Below are 19,710 nucleotides of genomic sequence, written 5' to 3'. Positions count from 1 at the left end.
TATCAAACTTCAGGGGTAACTGCCTATCCTGAGACCCAAGTCATGCAAAGAAATTAGGTGAAAAATGACATTGGAGAGACTTGAGGTTATGATGGATGGACATTTTTCTAAGAGGAACTTCTGCCTCTGTTCTGGAGGAGATAGAGTTGGTACTCCCAACAGAATCAACACAGGGTTATTGAGGACTTGGGGTGTTGCATAAATTAAAGAAATAAAAACAGAAGAACTGGAGACTGGGATTGCATAAAGTACAAGGACATGGGCCTTGTTGGAGAATTGCCTGTTATAAATGTGAAGTAATGACCGCCCTGGAAGGCAGTCTGGTAGTAAGTTTTACAACTGAGCCAGTTATTTTACTTCCAAGACATTATCTGAAGAAAATAATCAGACCAGTGTGTAAAAATATATGGTTTTTTTTAATTTTTTTTTTTAGTTTTTAAGTGTCTTATTTTTTTATATCTTTACTGGAGTATAATTGCTTTACAATGTTGTTACAATGTTAGTTTCTGCTATACAACAAAGTGAATGAGCTATATGCATTACATATATCCCCATATCCCCTCCCTCTTGAGCCTCCCTCCCACCCTCCGTATCCCACGCCTCTAGGTTGTCACAAAGCACCGAGCTGATCTCCCTGTGCTATGCAGCAGCTTCCCACTAGCCATCCATTTTACATTTGATAGTGTATATATGTCAATGCTATTCTCTCACTTCATCCCAGCTTCCCCTTCCCCCCTGTGTCCTCAAGTCCATTCTCTACCTCTGCATCTTTATTCCTGTCTTGCCACTAGGTTCATCAGCACCGTTTTCTTAGATTTCATAAATATATGGTTTATAATAGCATATGTTTAGGTAGGCATATATTTATGATAGAAAAACACTGGAAACAAATTGCATGCTAAGAAATAATAAGTTAAATAAATTATGATTCATCTATAAATATATTATATAGATATTAAAAAAGGAAGGTGCTCATATATACAAAGATTCAATATTATATAAAGAGCTCAACAAAATATTAAGTAAAGAATAGGTCACAAGACAACATGGATACTTTAATCCTATTTTTCCCTTAAAAAGTGCATGTTTTAATGACAATGAAAACACGACAACCCAAAACCTATGGGATGCAGCAAAAGCAGTTCTAAGAGGGAAGTTTATGCAATACAATCCTACCTCAAGAAAGAAGAAACATCTCAAATAAACAACCTAACCTTACACCTAAAGCAATTAGAGAAAGAAAAACAAACAAACAAAAAAAACAAAGTTAGCAGAAGGAAAGAAATCATAAAGATCAGATCAGAAATAAATGAAAAAGAAATGAAGGAAACAATAACAAAGATCAATAAAACTAAAAGCTGGTTCTTTGAGAAGAAAAACAAAATTAATAAACTATTAGCCACACTCATCAAGAAAAAAATGGAGAAGACTCAAATCAATAGAATTAGAAATGAAAAAGGAGAACAACTGGCACTGCAGAAATACAAAGGATCATGGGAGATTAATACAAGCAACTATATGCCAATAAAATGGAAAACCTGGAAGAAATGGACAAATTCTTAGAAAAGCACAACCTTCCGAGACTGAACCAGGAAGAAATAGAAAATATAAACAGAGCAATCACAAGCACTGAAATTGAAACTGTGATTAAAAATCTTCCAATAAACAAAAGCCCAGGACCAGATGGCTTCACAGGTGAATTCTATCAAACATTTAGAGAAGAGCTAACATGCATCCTTCTCAAACTCTTCCAAAATATAGCAGAGGGAGGAACACTCCCAAACTCATTCTACGAGGCCATCATCACGCTGATACCAAAACGAGACAAAGATGTCACAGAAAAAGAAAACTACAGGCCAATATCACTGATAAGCATAGATGCAAAAATCCTCAACAAAATACTAGCAAACAGAATCCAACAGCACATTAAAAGGATCATACACCATGATCAAGTGGGGTTTACCCCTGGAATGCAGGGATTCTTCAATATATGCCAATCAAACAATGTGATAAACCAAATTAACAAATTGAAGGAGAAAAGCCATGTGATCATCTCAATAGAAGCAGAAAAAGCTTTTGACAAAATTCAACACCCATTTATGATAAAAACCCTCCAGAAAGTAGGCATACAGGGAACTTACCTCAACATATTAAAGGCCATATATGACAAACCCACAGCCAACATCATTCTCAATGGTGAAAAACTGAAACTATTTCCACTAAGATCAGGAACAAGACAAGGTTGCCCACTCTCACCACTATTATTCAACATAGTTTTGGAAGTTTTAGCCACAGCAATCAGAGAAGAAAAAGAAATAAAAGGAATCCAATTTGGAAAAGAGGTAAAACTGTCACTGTTTGCAGATGACATGATACTATACATAGAGAATCCTAAAGATGCTACCAGAAAACTACTAGAGCTAATCAGTGAATTTAGTAAAGTAGCAGGATACAAAATTAATGCACAGAAATCTCTTGCATTCGTATACACTAATGACGAAATATCTGAAAGAGAAAATAAGGAAACACTCCCATTTACCATTGCAACAAAAAGAATAAAATACTTAGGAATAAATCTACCTAAGGAGACAAAAGACCTGTATGCAGAAAACTATAAGACACTGATGAAAGAAATTAAAGATGATACAAACAGATGGAGAGATACACCATGTTCTTGGATTGGAAGAATCAACATTGTGAAAATGACTATACTACCTAAAGGAATCTACAGATTCAATGCAATCTCTATCAAACTACCAAAGGCATTTTTCACAGAACTAGAACAAAAAATTTCACAGTTTGTATGGAAACACAAAAGACCCCGAATAGCCAAAGCAATCTTGAGAAAGAAAAATGGAGCTGGAGGAATCAGGCTCCCAGACTTCAGACTATACTACAAAGCTACAGTAATCAAGACAGTATGGTTCTGGCACAAAAACAGAAATATAGATAAATGGAACAGGATAGAAAGCCGGGAGATAAACCCACGCACCTATGGTTAACTAATCTATGACAAAGGAAGTAGGGCTATACAATGGAGAAAAGATAGCCTCTTCAGTAAGTGGTGCTGGGAAAACTGGACAGCCATATGTAAAAGAATGAAATTAGAACACTCCTTAACACTATACACAAAAATAAACTCAAAATGGATTAAAGATTTAAATGTAAGGCCAGACACTATCAAACTCTTAGAGGAAAACATAGGCAGAGCACTCTATGACATAAATCACAGCAAGACCCTTTTTGACCCACCTCCTAGAGAAATGGAAATAAAAACAAAAATAAACAAATGGGACCAAATGACTCTTAAAAGCTTTTGCACAGCAAAGGAAACCATAAAAAAGACAAAAAGACAACCCTCAGAATGGGGTTATATTTCAAAAAAGTATTTGCAAATGAAGCAGCTGACAAAGGATTCATCTCCAAAATTTACAAGCAGCTCATGCATCTCAAAAAAATATCAGAATATCAAAAAAACAAACAACCTCATCCAAAAATGGGCAGAAGACCTAAATAGACATTTCTCCAAAGAAGATATACAGATTGCCAACAAACACATGAAAGAATGCTCAATATCACTAATCATTAGAGAAATGCAAATCAAAACTACAATGAGGTATCACCTCACACCAGTCAGAATGGCCATCATCAAAAAATAAATGCTGGAGAGGGTGTGGAGAAAAGGGAACCCTCTTGCACTGTTGGTGGGAATGTAAACTGATACAGCCACTATGGAGAACAGTATGGACGTTCCTTAAAAAACTAAAACTAGAACTACCATATGACCCAGCAATCCCACTACTGGGCATATACCCTGAGAAAACCATAATTCAAAAAGAGTGATGTACCACAATGTTCATTGCAGCTCTATTTACAATAGCCAGGACATGGAAGCAACCTAAGTGTCCATTGACAGATGAACGGATAAAGAAGATGTAGCACATATATACATTGGAATATTACTCAGCCATAAAAAGAAACGAAATTGAGTTATTTGTAGTGAGGTGGATGGACCTAGAGTCTGTCATACAGAATGAAGTAAGTCAGGTAGAGAAAAACAAATACTGTATGCTAACACATATATAAGGAATCTAAAAAAAAAAAAAAGTCCTGAAGAATGTAGGGACAGGAATAAAGATGCTGACGTAGAGAATAGACTTGAGGACACGGGGAGGGGGAAGGGTAAACTGGGACGAAGTCAGAGAGTGGCATGGACATATATGCACTACCAAATATAAAATAGATAGCTAGTGGGAAGCAGCCGCATAGCACAGGGAGATCATCTCAGTGCTTTGTGTCCACCTAGTGGGGTGGGATAGGGAGGGTGGGAGGGAGATGCAAGAGGGAGGAGATATGGGGATATATGTACACATATAGCTGATTCACTTTGTTATACAGCAGAAACTAACACACCATTGTAAAGCAATTATACTCCAATAAAGATGTTAAAAAAAATGCATGTTTTTATGAATATGTGATTTGTCTGTGCACGAGAGCAAATTGTAAGTAATAAACACCAAAACTATGATTATCTCTGGATTACTATTACAGGTGATGCTTACTCTCTTCTTGATAGTTCCTGTATTACTTTTATTATTTTTAGAATCTGTATTTTACTCCTTTGGGTATAGAAGCCTTATTGGCATAGAGATTCCTTTATCCTTCCTCATTTATGTTTTAGTCATCTTTTGTATTACATCTGCATAAATCGATAATCCCATCAAAAATGTTATAAACTTTGTTTCCAATGTCAAACATATTTTAAGGAACCGAAGAAGAGAAGAGTGGTCTACTATTCAATGTATTTACCTAGGTATTCACTATTTCTGTTGCTCTTTCTTCATTCCTAGTGTCCAAGTTTCCTTCTGGCATCAGTTCCCTCCACCTGAAGAACTTTAGCAATTCTTTTCGAGCAGGTTTGCTGTGAATTCTCTTATTTTTCCTTCATTTGAGAAAGCCTTTATTTCACCCTCATTCCCGAGGGATATTTTTACTGGATATATAATTGTGCCTTGACAATTCTTTTCTCTCAGCACTTGAAAAATTTTATACTACTCCTTTCTGGCTTTTTTGGTTTCTGATAAGAAATATGTAGTCTTCAAATCACTGTTGCCTTCTACGTTTTCCTCTGGCTGATTTCAAGATTATTTCTTGGTCTTTATCTTTCAGTAGTTTGATTATGGGCATAGATTTCTTTGGTTTTATCTTGTTTAGAGTTTTCTGATCTTCACAAATCTGTACACTTATATTTTTCAGTGTATTTGAGACTTTTTCAGCCAATATTTCTTCAAATATTTTTTTCTGCTTCTCCTCTGAGACTCTGATGACACAAATGTTAGACTTTTTCAAGATTGTTCCACAGGCTCCCCAGTCTCTGTCCATTTTTTTAAAATCTTTTCTTCCCCCTTTCTCTCTAGTTCAGATTGGACTTGAAGATAGAACACTACAAATTATTCACTGATTCCTTCCTCTGTCATCTGCATTCTGCCATTGAGCCATTCAGTAAGGTTTTTGAGGGGAGGAAGTATTGTATTTTTCAGTTCTAAAATTTCCATTTGGTCCTTCTTTATATCTTCTGCTTCTTTGCTAGACTTTCTATCTTTCCAGTCATTTCAAGAGGATTTGCAATTTTTTGCTGGAGTGTTTTTTAAAAATAGTTGCTTTAAGTCTTGCCAGAAAAATTTCACATCTGTGTCATTTAAGTATTGGCATCTGTTGATTGCCTTTTCCCTTGTGAAATGTTGCCATTTTTCTAATTCTTCATATGCCTAGTATGTTTGGTTTGTATCCTGGCCATTTTGAACATTGTCTTATGAAATCCTAGCTGTCGTTTAAGTTTTGTTGAGAAGGTTGATATTTTTCCCTCAGTAAACAATCAACCTAATTAGATTCAGGCTGTATGTTCCCATCAGTTCAGTTTTCAAGGCTCTTGCAATGCTATTCAGGTTTACCGAACATGTGTGCCACCCAGTGGTCAGTCAAAGTCCTTGGTGATAATATATCCATAGTTCATTTCTCAATTCTATAGTATACTGTACTATAGAATTGAGAACTTCAATTTCTCAATTCTCAGTTCATTTCTCAATTCTATAGTATACTGTTTAAGGTCGGATCCATGCACATGCTGCTTGGAGGTGAGCCCAGGAGTTCATCAACAATCTCATGGGATTGATTTTCCAAGCCCCTCTTTCTTCAAGATCTCCCTGGCACTTTCAATTTCTTGGTTCTCCCCTTCGAGAATCCCTTTGTCTGGAAAGCTGGGACTTTATTTACTCCATTCTGCTGTGTTCTTCCTGTGACTGCACCTTTGTCCAGGGCTAAATATCAGAAACACTGAAAAAAGAAATGGGCATTCACCACATCATTTTGAGACCCCTGACATGAGATGAAGTTTCACTTTACTTGGAGTTTTGGCTATGGGATTGCTTGAGGGCTAGGGTTGGAGAGAACGGAGAAAAGAAAAAAATGGGTTTACTCCCACTCTTTTTTTTTTTTTTTTAAAGCTTATTTATTTATTTATTTATTCATTTATTGATTGATTGATTGCTGTGTTGGGTCTTCGTTTCTGTGCGAGGGCTTTCTCTAGTTGTGGCGAGCGGGGGCCACTCTTCATCGCGGCGCGCAGGCCTCTCACTATCGCAGCCTCTCTTGTTGCGGAGCACAGGCTCCAGACGCGCAGGCTCAGTAATTGTGGCTCACGGGCCTAGTCGCTCCGCGGCATGTGGGATCCTTCCAGACCAGGGCTCGAACCGGTGTTCCCTGCATTGGCAGGCAGATTCTCAACCACTGCGCCACGAGGGAAGCCCTACTCCCACTCTTTTTAAGGGTTAGAAGAGCCTTTTTCAAGTTGAGCCACAACTGAAGGGCTTCTTTTGAATTTGTCTTTGTGTCCCTGTGCCCACTTCTGGGTTGTGAGCTGCCTGGAGCCCAGGTCAGGGGATACTGAAGAAAAATAAATGACTAATTCACTCCAGCTCAGTGGTACTTCAAATTCTCTTCTTCCCCTCTCTGCCTGCTACTGTTTATATTTCAGAGTCCGCAGTTGCTGCTGTATGCATTATTTCCAGGTTTTATAGCTGAAGTCAATGGAGGGACAGCATGGAGTATGCTTATCCACCTTACTCTGAAACTCCCAGGGTAGTTTTAAGGCAGAAGTTAACAAATAAGTTATCTATTTCTTTTGTAAACAGAAAACAATGAAACTAGTTTTATTTTAAAAAAAAAAGCAACTTTGGTTAAGATGAATATAGGGCTTCCCTGGTGGCGCAGTGGTTAAGAATCTGCCTGCCAATACAGAGGACACGGGTTCGAGCCCTGGTCTGGGAAGATCCTACGTGCCGCGGAGCAACTAAGCCTGTGAGGCACAACTGCTGAGCCTCCGCGTGTAGAGCCTGTGCTCTGCAACAAGAGAGACCACGACAATGAGAAGCCCGCGCACCGCAATGAAGAGTAGCCCCACTCGCCGCAACTAGAGAAAGCCTGCACACAGAAACGAAGACCCAACACAGCCAAAAATTAATTAATCAATTAATTAATTTAAAAAAAAAGATGAATATAAAATTCATTCTCCTTTATTTCATTTCATTATATTTTATTTATTTAATAGGTAAAATATAAATAGAGGAGGGAAATAACAAAACTCAGAAACAGTATAAACATCTCTGTAAGCGAGAAAGTAAGGAGAAATCTTTGCACAGGGCTGAGGCCACAGGCCTGCCGAACCCCAGGACTGAGAGCTGGTAGTAGTGTCTGGGAATTTGACCTCTCAGAATTAAGAGGACAGAGATAAAGAGTGGTCTCTGTAAGGACATGGGACCAGAGACAGGCTCACTGTTTGACATCTAGTGCTGATAGACTCTACTGCTCATGGGTATTAGTTACCTACTGCTGCAAAATGAATTACTAGAAACTTAGGGGCTTGAAACAATGCATATTTATTTTTACCCAGTGTCTGTAGGTCAGTTCAGACATGGCTTAGCTGGGTTCTCTGCTTCAGGGTCTCACCTGGCTGCAGTCCAGGTGTTGGATGAGCCTGAAGTCTCATCAGAGGCATGATGGGGGAAATATCCACTTCCAAGCTCCCTCGAGTTGGCAAAATCCAGTTCCTTGCAGCTACAGAACTGAAGGTTTAAATTTCTTGGTGGAGGCTGCCTCAGCTCCTACAGGCTCCTAGTTTCTGCCTGGGTGGGTGTTCCCCAATACAACCACTTGCCTCCTCCACGCCAACAAAAGAGTAAGAGAGCAAACCTGTTAGCAAGATGGAGGATAATATAATATAATATAATATAATATAATATAATATAATAATATAATATAATATAATATAATATAATAATGGAAATGACATTCCTTCACCTTTGCTATATTCTGTTGGTTGGAAGCAAATCACAGGTCACACCCACACTCAAGGGCATGAACACAGGTATGAACATGGAGGAGACAGGGGTGACTGAGGTCATCTTAGAATCTAACACATGATGAAAGAGGCGGCAGATCATTCTGTGACTGATGACATCCAGGGCTATGGGCCTTAGCAAGATAGAGTCCTGAGGAGGCAGGGGGCCAAACACTGACTAAGGCTGGCAACTGGGACCTCAATCAAGCTGCCCACAAGATCAGAGACCAGATTTGGGATGACCAGAATATTATCACAGAGCAGGAGACCTGGAATGCTAGGGTAAGCCCTGGAATGGTTCTGGAACATGAACCTTAAAATGCAGATGAAGGCGACACAAAAAATTCTAGGCAGTGTAGGGTAAGCAGTGAGAGAGACAGTGAGAGGAGAAAAGAGAGAGACTGAGAAAGAGAGATAAGTAAAGACACTAATTTGGTTTGTACCCCAAAATTTCAAAATTTATGAATATAGACCTAAAAGACAGCAGTCAAACTCAACAAACAGAACATGAATTTACTTTAAAAGAAAATAATTTTAGTCAGACAAAGGTAACTATGTTTAGACTGCTCAAGGAAATAAATGAAGTATTAACTTCTAGTTAAAATCACCAGGAAATTACAAAACTGAAATAAGTAGAAATTAAACAAGAAAAGTTGACTATTTTTACAATTTAGAAATCCTAGGAAAAATATGGGCATTGAAAGAAGGACCTCTATTGCTAAATAAATTTTTGACTAAATATTATTCCTGGAATGAATTATAGACTAAATACAATGGAAGAGAGTATGAGAGCATTTCTTTCTACACAAAGTAACAATGGGCCAGCAGCATGGGAACTTGCACCATCTGGAAGCTTGATACAAATGCTAAACATCAGGCCCACCCAGACCCATATATTTAACACTTTAATAAGTTCCCTATGTAATTCATATGCACATTAAATTTAAGAAGTGCTATTTTAGGGCAGTGGAAGAAAATTTTGAGAGATTTGTTCAGAACACAGAACAGAAAAACAAAGAAACCCATACATACATATATGTATGTACATGTACATACACACATAGACAAATGTGTGCATATGTAAATTTACACACACACACACAATTCTAGATGCACAGGCTATAACTGTTGCTTTTTTGTAGCCACCTTTTTGTTCAGTTTTATAGGTTTCTTTTAGCATCTCACTAGTTACCCAAATCAGATAACCAAAGTTAACAGCCAGGTCTGGCTCATAGAATCTCATACAAAAATACTCATAAAGGCTTTTCTTGGGTAAATAAATTAGAAATTGGATAAATAAATAAAAAATTTAGAAAAATGGATCTCTTTCTATGTACTCTGCATCTGCTTTACTCATTTAAATTTACATGACATTGTACAAAAGCATCCAAGTCAAATGGTATAGATGCAACTCATTCTTTTAAACTGTTGCTTAATTTTCTGTGATAAGGCTGTATCACAATGTATTCTGTTAGTCCCACTGATGAACATTTAGGCTATTTCCAGTTTGTCCTTCCATCTTTTCTTCTTCTAGTTGGATTTTTACTGAATCTGTCTATTAATTCAGAGGAGATCAATATTTTTATGATATTAAGTTCTCCCACCCAATCGTATAGTATATAGTTCCATTTAGCCAGATCTTGTTTTATGTCTTTTAATGCAATTTTATTGTTTTCTTCCTTTGAGTCATACTTTTCTTGTTCAAATAATTCCTAAAAATTTTAGAGTTTTTGTTGCTAGAGAACATTAAAAGCTTCTTTCAATCTCCATTCTTGGCTAGTTATTTCTACTACTGAGAAAAGCAATTGATTTTTTTTTTAGTGTTTGTCATGTTTCCCGTCAGTTGACCAAATTTCCTTTATGCCTTTGTACTTTAATCCCCAGGGATGTTGAACAATTCTAATTCCCCACACCTGCCTCTATGGCCTTGTTCTTTCTGGAAAGTCCTTTCCCTATATTACTGGCTCTTTCACGGCACCCATGAAGACTGACCAGACTGCCTTCTCCAGAAGGCCTTCCTCTGACACCCCTCTGTTGACAGGGGTCCTTATTTGTTCTCTCCTAGTGCTTTGTGCACGCTTATATTGTTAGTTTTTATTACTTTTCATCCTAGTTGTCTGTCTTTGTGTATAGTCTCGCTCAGTGGCCTCTGAACTCTGTGGAGTCATGGGTCAGGTCTTAAACAAATTGATATTCTCAGAAGCTAGCATCCTGTCTGGAATATAATAAATTCTCAAAAAAGGGTGTGGGATTGAACTGCTCTGATTAGAAACAGCTGCTAATGCCAGGCCAAAGAGACTTAACTTTTTAAGATTCTGATCTTTTCTGCTACATTACTCTTGATATTTGTAAATAAGTTATAGATACTTATTAAGTGTGGAGCTCACTGAGTTGATTTAACACTTTGTTATGTGAAAATCATGATGGGGGCTAAGGGGTTTGGCCCAGCTACAGAAATCTTGATTTTTAATGGCAAGCGTGACTCAAGAATTCATCCATTCAATGAACTAATGTTTATTGAATATATTCTATAGTCCAAATACTGTGCCAAGAGCTATGGATATAGTAATTCTCAAAATACACAAGATTCCTTCAGGGAACTTGCAAAATCCAACTATAGGATTACACTATTTAAACAAAATATGTCGCTTGAAAAATATAGTTTAACTCTTACTTCTGGCATTGGACACTGTTGATCACTCTTTCCTTATTATATTTAGTCCTATTTTGGGGATCCAGTCTCAGCTACTTTTTCTACCAAGGCTGCTGCCAGGTCATGCTGTACTTTTGCACGAATTAGAAAATGTCACACCTTCCTTGGGGCAAACTAGGCAAAAGAAGTTCTCATTTGCCCTCTTTTTAACTATTTTTATTGGCTGACCAAGTACAGAATGACTTTATAATAACTCATAACCAGAATTTTCAATTACAGGAAGGAAGACACTGTTGTTTCAGCTCTCCATGCTACTTCTCCACTTTTCAAAAGTGGGCTACGGTAGGCTGAGTAATGCCACCTGAAGATTTTCACATCCTAATCCCCAGAACCTGTGAATATGTTACCTTGTATGGCAAAGGGGACTTTGTGTGTATGATTAAGGATTTTGAGATGTGAAGATTATCCTGGATTTTCCAAGTGAGCCCAATATAATTACAAGGGTCCTTATAAAGAGGGAGATAGGAGGGTCAGAGTTAGAAAGATTTGAAGATGTTATGCTGCTGCCTTTAAAGATGGAGGAAGCGGCCATGAGCCAAGGAAGGCAGGTGACATCTAGAAGCCAGAGAAAAAGAAATAGATTCTCCCCTAAAGCCTCCAGGGAGAGTGTGGCCCTGACGGCGTCTTGATTTTTGGCCCAGGGAAACCCATGTGGGACTTCTGACCTCCAGAACTGTAAGAATAAATATGTGTTGCTTTAAGTCACTAAGTTTGTGGTAATTGATTACAGCCACAATAGAACACTAATACAGAGAGGAACCAAGTAGCTAATCTAAGGTGCTGGTTCCAATAGGCTCCTTGGGCAAGACTAACTGGGACAGGGAAACTCAACTAAGGCAGTTTAAAGCTAACAAAGGCAGAAAGGGTAGGACTTCACCTCATTTTATAAGGGCTGAGAGTCAAACTGGGAAGACCGAGTAGCAACCACAGTCCAAAATTTAAGAATCTCAAATAAAACACAAGTCCAGGGGCTTCCCTGGTGGCACAGTGGTTGGGAGTCTGCCTGCCAGTGCAGGGGACACGGGTTCGAGCCCTGGTCTGGGAGGATCCCACGTGCCACGGAGCAGCTGGGCCTGTGAGTCACAACTACTGAGACTGGACGTCTGGAGCCTGTGCTCCGCAACAAGAGAGGCCGCAATAATGAGAGGCCCACGCACCGCGATGAAGAGTGGCCCCCGCTTGCCGCAACTAGAGAAAGCCCTCGCACAGAAATGAAGACCCAACACAGCCATAAATAAATAAAAATAAATAAATAAAAATTTAAAAAAAAACACAAGTCCAAATACCAAGCGTCAAGCAGAGACTGGATGAGAAAGAGCACAGATAAGAAGCAGGAAGGAAGGATGCAGGGTAGCTTCATGAGAAGATGTCAGAGTAGCCAAAGTTCACATTTATTAAGCTGTGGGCACCAAATGCTTAAGGAAAGTCTAGGTGATTTAACAGAAGCCTTTTATGGGAGCATCTCATTTATTGAGGACCTATTACTGGTTAGCATATGTATTTCATTTTATTTGCCCAATAACCCCATGAGCTGAGCATTAAACCCTTGTTTTACTAAGGTAGAAACCAGTTCAAGGAGGTTAAATGACTTGTCCAAGGCCACAGAAAACACTAGGAAGTGAAGGTGGGGTTGACCTCATTCCTGCAGTCCCAGGATCCCTGATCTTTCTTCCACATCATGCTGCCTTCCCTTCAGGAAAAAGTCGTGTTGACTTTTTCAGCTGTCTGCAGAGTTCAAAGCAGAAAAACATGGTGTCATCTTTTGAGATATTCTATCAGTGAGAACTTGAAAATGAAGTTAAAAATTAAGCAGCAAAGCCAAACCCAGGCTCTCTGCTCCAAGAACGTAGGGCTAAACCTGATGCAGTCTGCCTGCCATGTGACGCGTTATTTATCCTTGTGAAATTGTGGAATTATTTGAAAGAGAAGAAGGGACGAAAATGCCTTCTTTCTTCAAGGTAGCCTATAGTCTAGGGCTTACAATACTGGTTTAACGGTGAAGGTAAGTGCATTTCTTCTTTTGGGGTCAGAGGATAATTACTAATCAATCAGAGATCCATTAAAGGGAGGGAACAGTTTAAGGGGAAGTCAGAGGAAAACATTATCAGCAGCCTAAGGATCTCCACCTGGGAATGGTTTCTGATTTCAAAACGAAGAAGAAACTTTCTAAAAAATGTAATCCACCCAATCAAGACCCTACAGCAAGGCTTGAGAGGCCACCAGTGTCAATAGACTCTGTGGACAATTGTCACTTCTCCAAGGATTCCTTAAGTATTTACTGTGACACCTTGATGAGTCGAACAGGCTTTGGCTGCAGAATAAAATACTGGATCAGAACTAACAAAGTTTGGGATTGGGGACTGTGATTCATGGGCCTTTTCAGATTTCTGTATATAGTTGACATTGTCTCTCGGGAAAAGGAGAATATGAACAAAGTTGTGGATAAGACTGAAGGCAAGAAAACTTGTACACTTGTGGAGATCACCTGTTCTGTTGCCCTCATTGTACAGCTGAGGAAAGGTACCCCAAGAGATTATGGTTAGTACCTATCAGTGCTGTGGTGGGAAGCCCTAGGGGAAAAGAAGGAGGGAAGGTGCCCTCTCCCAACCTGCCCAGAGAAAATCCCAATTTCATAGCATAGGTGGACTCATACAGGCCTGGAAGACATAGCCTGAGGTTGTTCCTTGGAGGAAAGGTGCCCAGGCACTCCTGTGTTATTGCTTGGTGAGCCGAGCTGTGAGTCCACTGTGGGCAGGGCCCCAGTTGCACCTTAATTTTGACCTAACCCTGCCTTCTAGAATTACCTACTATTGGTGCTTAGTACATTTTTCTTTTTCTTTTTTTCATGATTACATTCACCTGAACTAACAGCATGATGTAAATGATCTACTGGAATAACCAATTTTATTCCAGAACTACCAATCTTTCAGAAAAGTAAACAGGTGATAAAAGAGGCCTCAGTTTTACTAGCATGGAAGAAATTACTTCTTGGCATGTTCTCTGATGTTGGTAGCAAGCTGCATCCCTTCCTCATCCATCTTCTGGATTCTAGTCCAGAAGAACCCACTTCTAAAAGGAAACATTTAAAACCAATTTAACAATCAATCAAAAGCATTTTTATAGAAAGATATTTCATTTGCTGTAAACCTGTATTTATTAATCTGAGAGGGCCCAAGTGCCAATCTTGTGACTACTTATTATTATTTCTGTTGTTAATATCAATAACATTTTACAATGTATGATATTTTACATTGAGAAGGCATGTCTCATACCTTTGTTTTCATTCCCAATAGTCCTGTGAAGTAATATTATCCCCATTTTTCCTATGAAACTGTGACAGCTCTGCGATCTTATAAAATCTGCTCTGCTTTACTCAGACTGTGAATGACAGAGAAGAATTGGTCCTTGGATACCCTTTGACCTGCAGGTTCCTGCTCTTTCAACCACATGTAACATTTACTCTGAGTAAACTAGGGGACTCGGCTAACAGAGGTGATGCAAGACAGGCTCAGTATTAAGGGAAGTCTAAGAGCAACAGAAAGACCATTATAACAAAATAGTGAGTTCTAGACTAAGAGTAAGAGGATAAAAATTATTTTGCTTATGCATAAGTCATCTTGTCTATGTCTATATTATTTTTATACCAAATATAACTCTATTTTGTGTCATAAAATTATTTTTAAAGTATAGAACTTTTCTTTTACTTAATTTTAATTCAATTTTTCTATGTCTATTTACAGCTTTGACACTAGGCTTCACTCTTTTTAAGAAATGTCACTCCTGAGTAGGAAGGTCCTTGACAATGTTTATAATTGGGCTAAAACTCATTCCACTGTCTCTAAGTGATATTAATTTTGCCAATTCTCAGATCCCATACTATCATATGCTTCTGTGATTATTTTAGAAAAATAGTTGCCATTACTATGTCACAGAAGGACCCTCTTTTCAATTAGTTTGGGATGTCTGCCTGATTTCTGCATTTGTCTCATACACAGGAAACAGGGCAATTAACAACTGAAGTTAGCTATTAAGGCAAATTTCAAAGTAGCATTTGAAACGATGAAAGCCAAGGTAGGGATGGCAGCAGATGGAATGAGAACTGAAGTGATGGGTTTGTGATATAATTCCACTATCAAAAAAGCAAGAAAGAGTAGTCTTTTTTATTTTTTTAAATATTCAAAGCTCAACCTGAAAGTATTTTCATCATCAAATTTCCTTCTGGAATAAATGATTAAAACTTAATTTAAAATCACAGATAAGCAACAAGGATATACTGTAGAGCAGAGGGAATTATGGCAATTATCTTGTAATAACCTAGAATGGAGTATAATCTGCAAAAATACTGAATCACTATGCTGTACACCTGAAACTAATATAATATTGTAAATCAACTATACTTCAATTTTTAAAAAAAACCTTAACTTAAAATCATATAAATTCCTATCTGGAATACCTTAAAATGAAACTACCCTATTGTATTTTAAGCTTGTGCTTAAAATATGACCATAAAGAGGAAGTAGTATTAACAGATAGAAAAAAGCAGCAGTCTGGGCATCGGGAGACCTGGTGCTGACTCAGTATACTCTGTGACTCGAAGCAACTTCTCAAGCATTCTGCACATCAGTCTTCTCATCAAAAAAAAAAAAAAAAAAAAAACAGTTGGGTCAGAGAATCTCCAAGTCTCTTTCAGCTCTAGAGCTCAATGTTTGTCAGATTGGTTGGAGAGGTTGGTGGGAAACCTTTAAGTGGAGTACAAGTACTTGTAACTGAGGGTACAGTTGAAAAATTGCCTTCTGCCAAGTCTTGGGATCTTACATAACAAGAGACATCAAATAGAAAATGGTCCAAACTCCGGGTCAACCAGGTGGCCACTCCCGTTTATTCAGCTAAGATCTGAGTGTAGAGCCCTGAACTGAACTCCTGATATCATCCAGATGTTAGCAGGACTGGAAAGCCTTCCAAAGCACAGCAAAACTTTTTGACCCACCTCCTAGGGAAATGGAAATAAAAACAAAAATAAACAAATGGGAACTAATGAAACTTAAAAGCTTTTGCACAGCAAAGGAAACCATAAAAAAGACTAAAAGACAACCCTCAGAATGGGAGAAAATATTTGCAAATGAAGCAACTGACAAAGGATTAATCTCCAAAATTTACAAGCAGCTCAATATCAAAAAACAAACAACCCAATCAAAAAATGGGCAAAAGACCTAAATTGACATTTCTCCAAAGAAGATATACAGAATGCCAACAAACACATGAAAGAATGCTCAACATCATTAGTGATTTCTCACTAATCATTAGAGAAATGCAAATCAAAACTACAATGAGCCACATCTTCTTTATCCATTCATCTGTCGATGGACACTTAGGTTGCTTCCATGTCCTGGATAGCACAGGGAGATCAACTTGGTGCTTTGTGACCACCTGGAAGGGTGGGAGGGAGGGAGACGCAAGAGGGAAGAGATATGGGGATATATGTATATGTATAGCTGATTCACTTTGTGATAAAGCAGAAACTAACACATCATTGTAAAGCAATTATACTCCAATAAAGATGTAAAAAATAATTAAATAAAATAAAAACTACAATGAGGTATCACCTCACACCAGTCAGAATGGCTATCATCAAAAAATCTACAAACAATAAGTTCTGGAGAGGGTGTGGAGAAAAGGGAACCCTCTTGCACTGTTGGTGGGAATGTAAATTGATACAGCCACTATGGAGAACAGCATGGAGGTTCCTGAAAAAACTAAAAATAGAACTACCCTATGACCCAGCAATCCCACTACTGGGCATATACCCTGAGAAAACCATAATTCAAAAAGAGTCATGTACCACAATGTTCACTGCAGCTCTGTTTACAATAGCCAGGACATGGAAGCAACCTAAGTGTCCATCAACAGATGAATGGATAAAGAAGATGTGGCACATATATACAATGGAATATTACTTAGCCATAAAAAGAAACGAAATTGAGTTATTTGTAGAGGTGGATGGACCTAGAGTCTGTCATACAGAATGAAATAAGTCAGATAGAGAAAAACAAATACCATGTGCTAACACATATATGGAATCAAAAAAAAAATGGTTCTGAAGAATGTAGGGGCAGGCCAGGAATAAAGACGCAGGCGTAGAGAATGGACTTGAGGACATGGAGAGGGGGAAGGGTAAGCTGGGACGAAATGAGAAAGTGGCATGGACTTATATACACTACCAAATGTAAAATAGATAGCTAGTGGGAAGCAGCCACATAGCACAGGGAGATCAGCTCAGTGCTTTGTGACCACGTAGAGGTGTGGGATAGGGAGGGTGGGAGGGAGATGCAAGAGGGAGGAGATATGGGGATATATGTATACGTATAGCTGATTCACTTTGTTATAAAGCAGAAACTAACACACCATTGTAAAGCAATTATACTCCAGTAAAGATGTTTTAAAAAAGCACAGCAAAAGCCAACATGTTTCCTTGTGCTGACATTCTCTTGTTGGCAACTGGGCATCTATTTGGGTCCATTGTAACAAAAAAAGAAAATTTCAAAACTCAGATGGGGTGATCTTGTTCTCAGAATTCTAGAGCCATTTGACAAGCAGAAAACTATCCTGACTGGCTTTATGAAGCCTAATTATTGTTCCTTCAAAGACACTGCATATAAAATAACTACTAATTGTTTAAAGAATCACTAGATAAATATGGAAAATCGTAAAGAATTACATGACCACAGTGTGTTCTGTAACCCAGAAATAGCCATTGCTGGCACTTGTGTGAATCCATTTCTCTCTTCTTGGATGTGCGTGTATTAACACAGGCATAGTGCTTGTTTGTATACTACAGTACAGGTATTTCCTTAATATTATTCCATATCTTTGAAAACATTATTTTAATAAAGTCCACTATAAGAATCTATTAAAATTGACTCACCAAACACTTACAGTTAGGTTAATTTGTCTCCAATATTATGTTGTAATAATACTGCAAAGAATATTTTTGAACAAAATTCTTCACCTGTCTCTTCCATTATGATCCTCCATCCTAAGGTCATAGATCATAAACATTCTTAAGTGTGCAGATAAGTCTTGTTAAATTTATGTGCAGAAAGAATGCAAAGCTTTGAATGATGCAATATAAGCATGATACATGTGTTTGTGAGGCCATGGATGCTTCAGTTTAGGAATGACTGCAAAACTGATGATATTCTTAGCATGAAGATTGTACCTAAAAGAAAAAAATGTATGAATCCCCAAATATTGGGGTACAGATATCAAATTAGATGTGTCCATTTCAAGGTCATGAATTCTCTTTACCTGTCAAATAGCTGGATTTATTCATAATTATAGTAGAAAGCCCTCATTCAGGTGATTTGAAGAACTTTTCAGCCCAGTAAAGTGTCCAAATTTGTTAGCAAAGACAAGAATAAACACTTTAAACCATTAAATACTACTAGTATTATATAAATGTGTTATGCAATGTCATTCTTCATGTTCAAAGAAGGAACCATAGGACATTGTTCTCGTTGTGCAGAAAGATGTACAGAAACATGGTCAAAATGAAAGAAAGGGCTGCTCTGGAACTTTCCTCCCCAGTTCTTGAGCTTAATTTAATTTTCCTGTCTTCTGACCTTGCTTCAAGCCATAATATGCCTTACCTTTGCATGGTTCTCTGTGGTTTGCAATTTCTCATTCAGTTCTTGCAGCACCACTCAGAAAGGAGATTTATTTTTATTGAACAGACAAGGAAATGGCCAATTAGAGAATTTAAATGACTAGCTCTACGTCATTTAGCTGGGACTTAGCCAGATTTCTTATAAAAATCGAGTCCTCCGTAGGCATAGCAATAAGGAAGCGTACTGCAAAATGTAAATCATATACCTGTGTTGAGTCAAAACTTTCACTGATGCGGAGAGAATGCAACATTAACACGAGAAAATTATTTGTGTGTCTTGTTTTGGATTGTTGTTCTTCCCCATAGATAAAAGCCCGTCGTGGTAAAAGAGATTCAGGACAGAGGGAATCTCCACCACAAAGTGTGGTACAATTTCCCAGAGGAGCCAGATGGATGAGAAGCCTTCCACCAGGAAAAGTAAAGTCACATCTCTCTCTCTCTCTCTCTTTTTCTTTAATATTAACATATTTATTTGGCTGCACCAGGTCTTAGTTGCGGCACGCAGGACCTTTAGTTGTGGCATGCGAGCTCTAGTTCCCTGACCAGGGATCGAACCCTGGCCCCCCTGCATCGGAAGCATGGAGTCTTAACCACTGGACCACCAGGGAAGTCCCAAGTCACATCTTGTATTTGCAGGCTACCTTATGGAAGAGTGGAAGCTTTATTTCCACATCCTCGTTCTCCATTCCTTCTCCTTTGTTTTTTATCAAGCCTCCCTGTTGTGGAGATTCTCCCAGTATAACATTGGACCAGATCCAGCCCCTCATCCTGTTACCTGCTACTTTTTCCTTAGGGAGCCCCAATGAGTTATCTATGAGAAATTACGTCAAATGATCACTGAATCCCAGGACATAAGGAATGGAATGAGTCCAGAAAAAGTCATTTTAAACAAACCCCTAACCCATATATGAGTTCCTGCTACAATATCTTTGCTATGTA

At 38.2% G+C, this 19,710-nt stretch overlaps 1 protein-coding gene across 5 annotated transcripts in view; it reads left to right on the top strand.

Moving 5' to 3' along the window:
* The window catches only part of SLC17A2 (solute carrier family 17 member 2), an 87,251-nt gene that overhangs the window by 50,111 nt on the left and 17,430 nt on the right, over window positions 1-19,710 (top strand). Inside the window, exon 2 of one of the 5 annotated variants that reach the window (XM_082413033.1) lies at window positions 12,072-19,188. The exons of 3 other annotated variants lie outside the window; for them this stretch is intronic. In XM_082413033.1, the coding sequence (XP_082269159.1) occupies window positions 19,161-19,188 (28 nt within the window). In that variant the 5' untranslated portion in view covers window positions 12,072-19,160. Of the gene's footprint in view, window positions 1-7,531; window positions 19,189-19,710 lie in introns of those variants that run through there. One more of the 5 variants, XM_082413037.1, reaches the window with a different exon arrangement.

This window comes from Balaenoptera physalus (genome assembly GCF_965194825.1).
Source record: "Balaenoptera physalus genome assembly, chromosome: 11".
NCBI lineage: Eukaryota > Metazoa > Chordata > Mammalia > Artiodactyla > Balaenopteridae > Balaenoptera > Balaenoptera physalus.
This window is presented reverse-complemented; position numbering and strand designations above follow the sequence as displayed.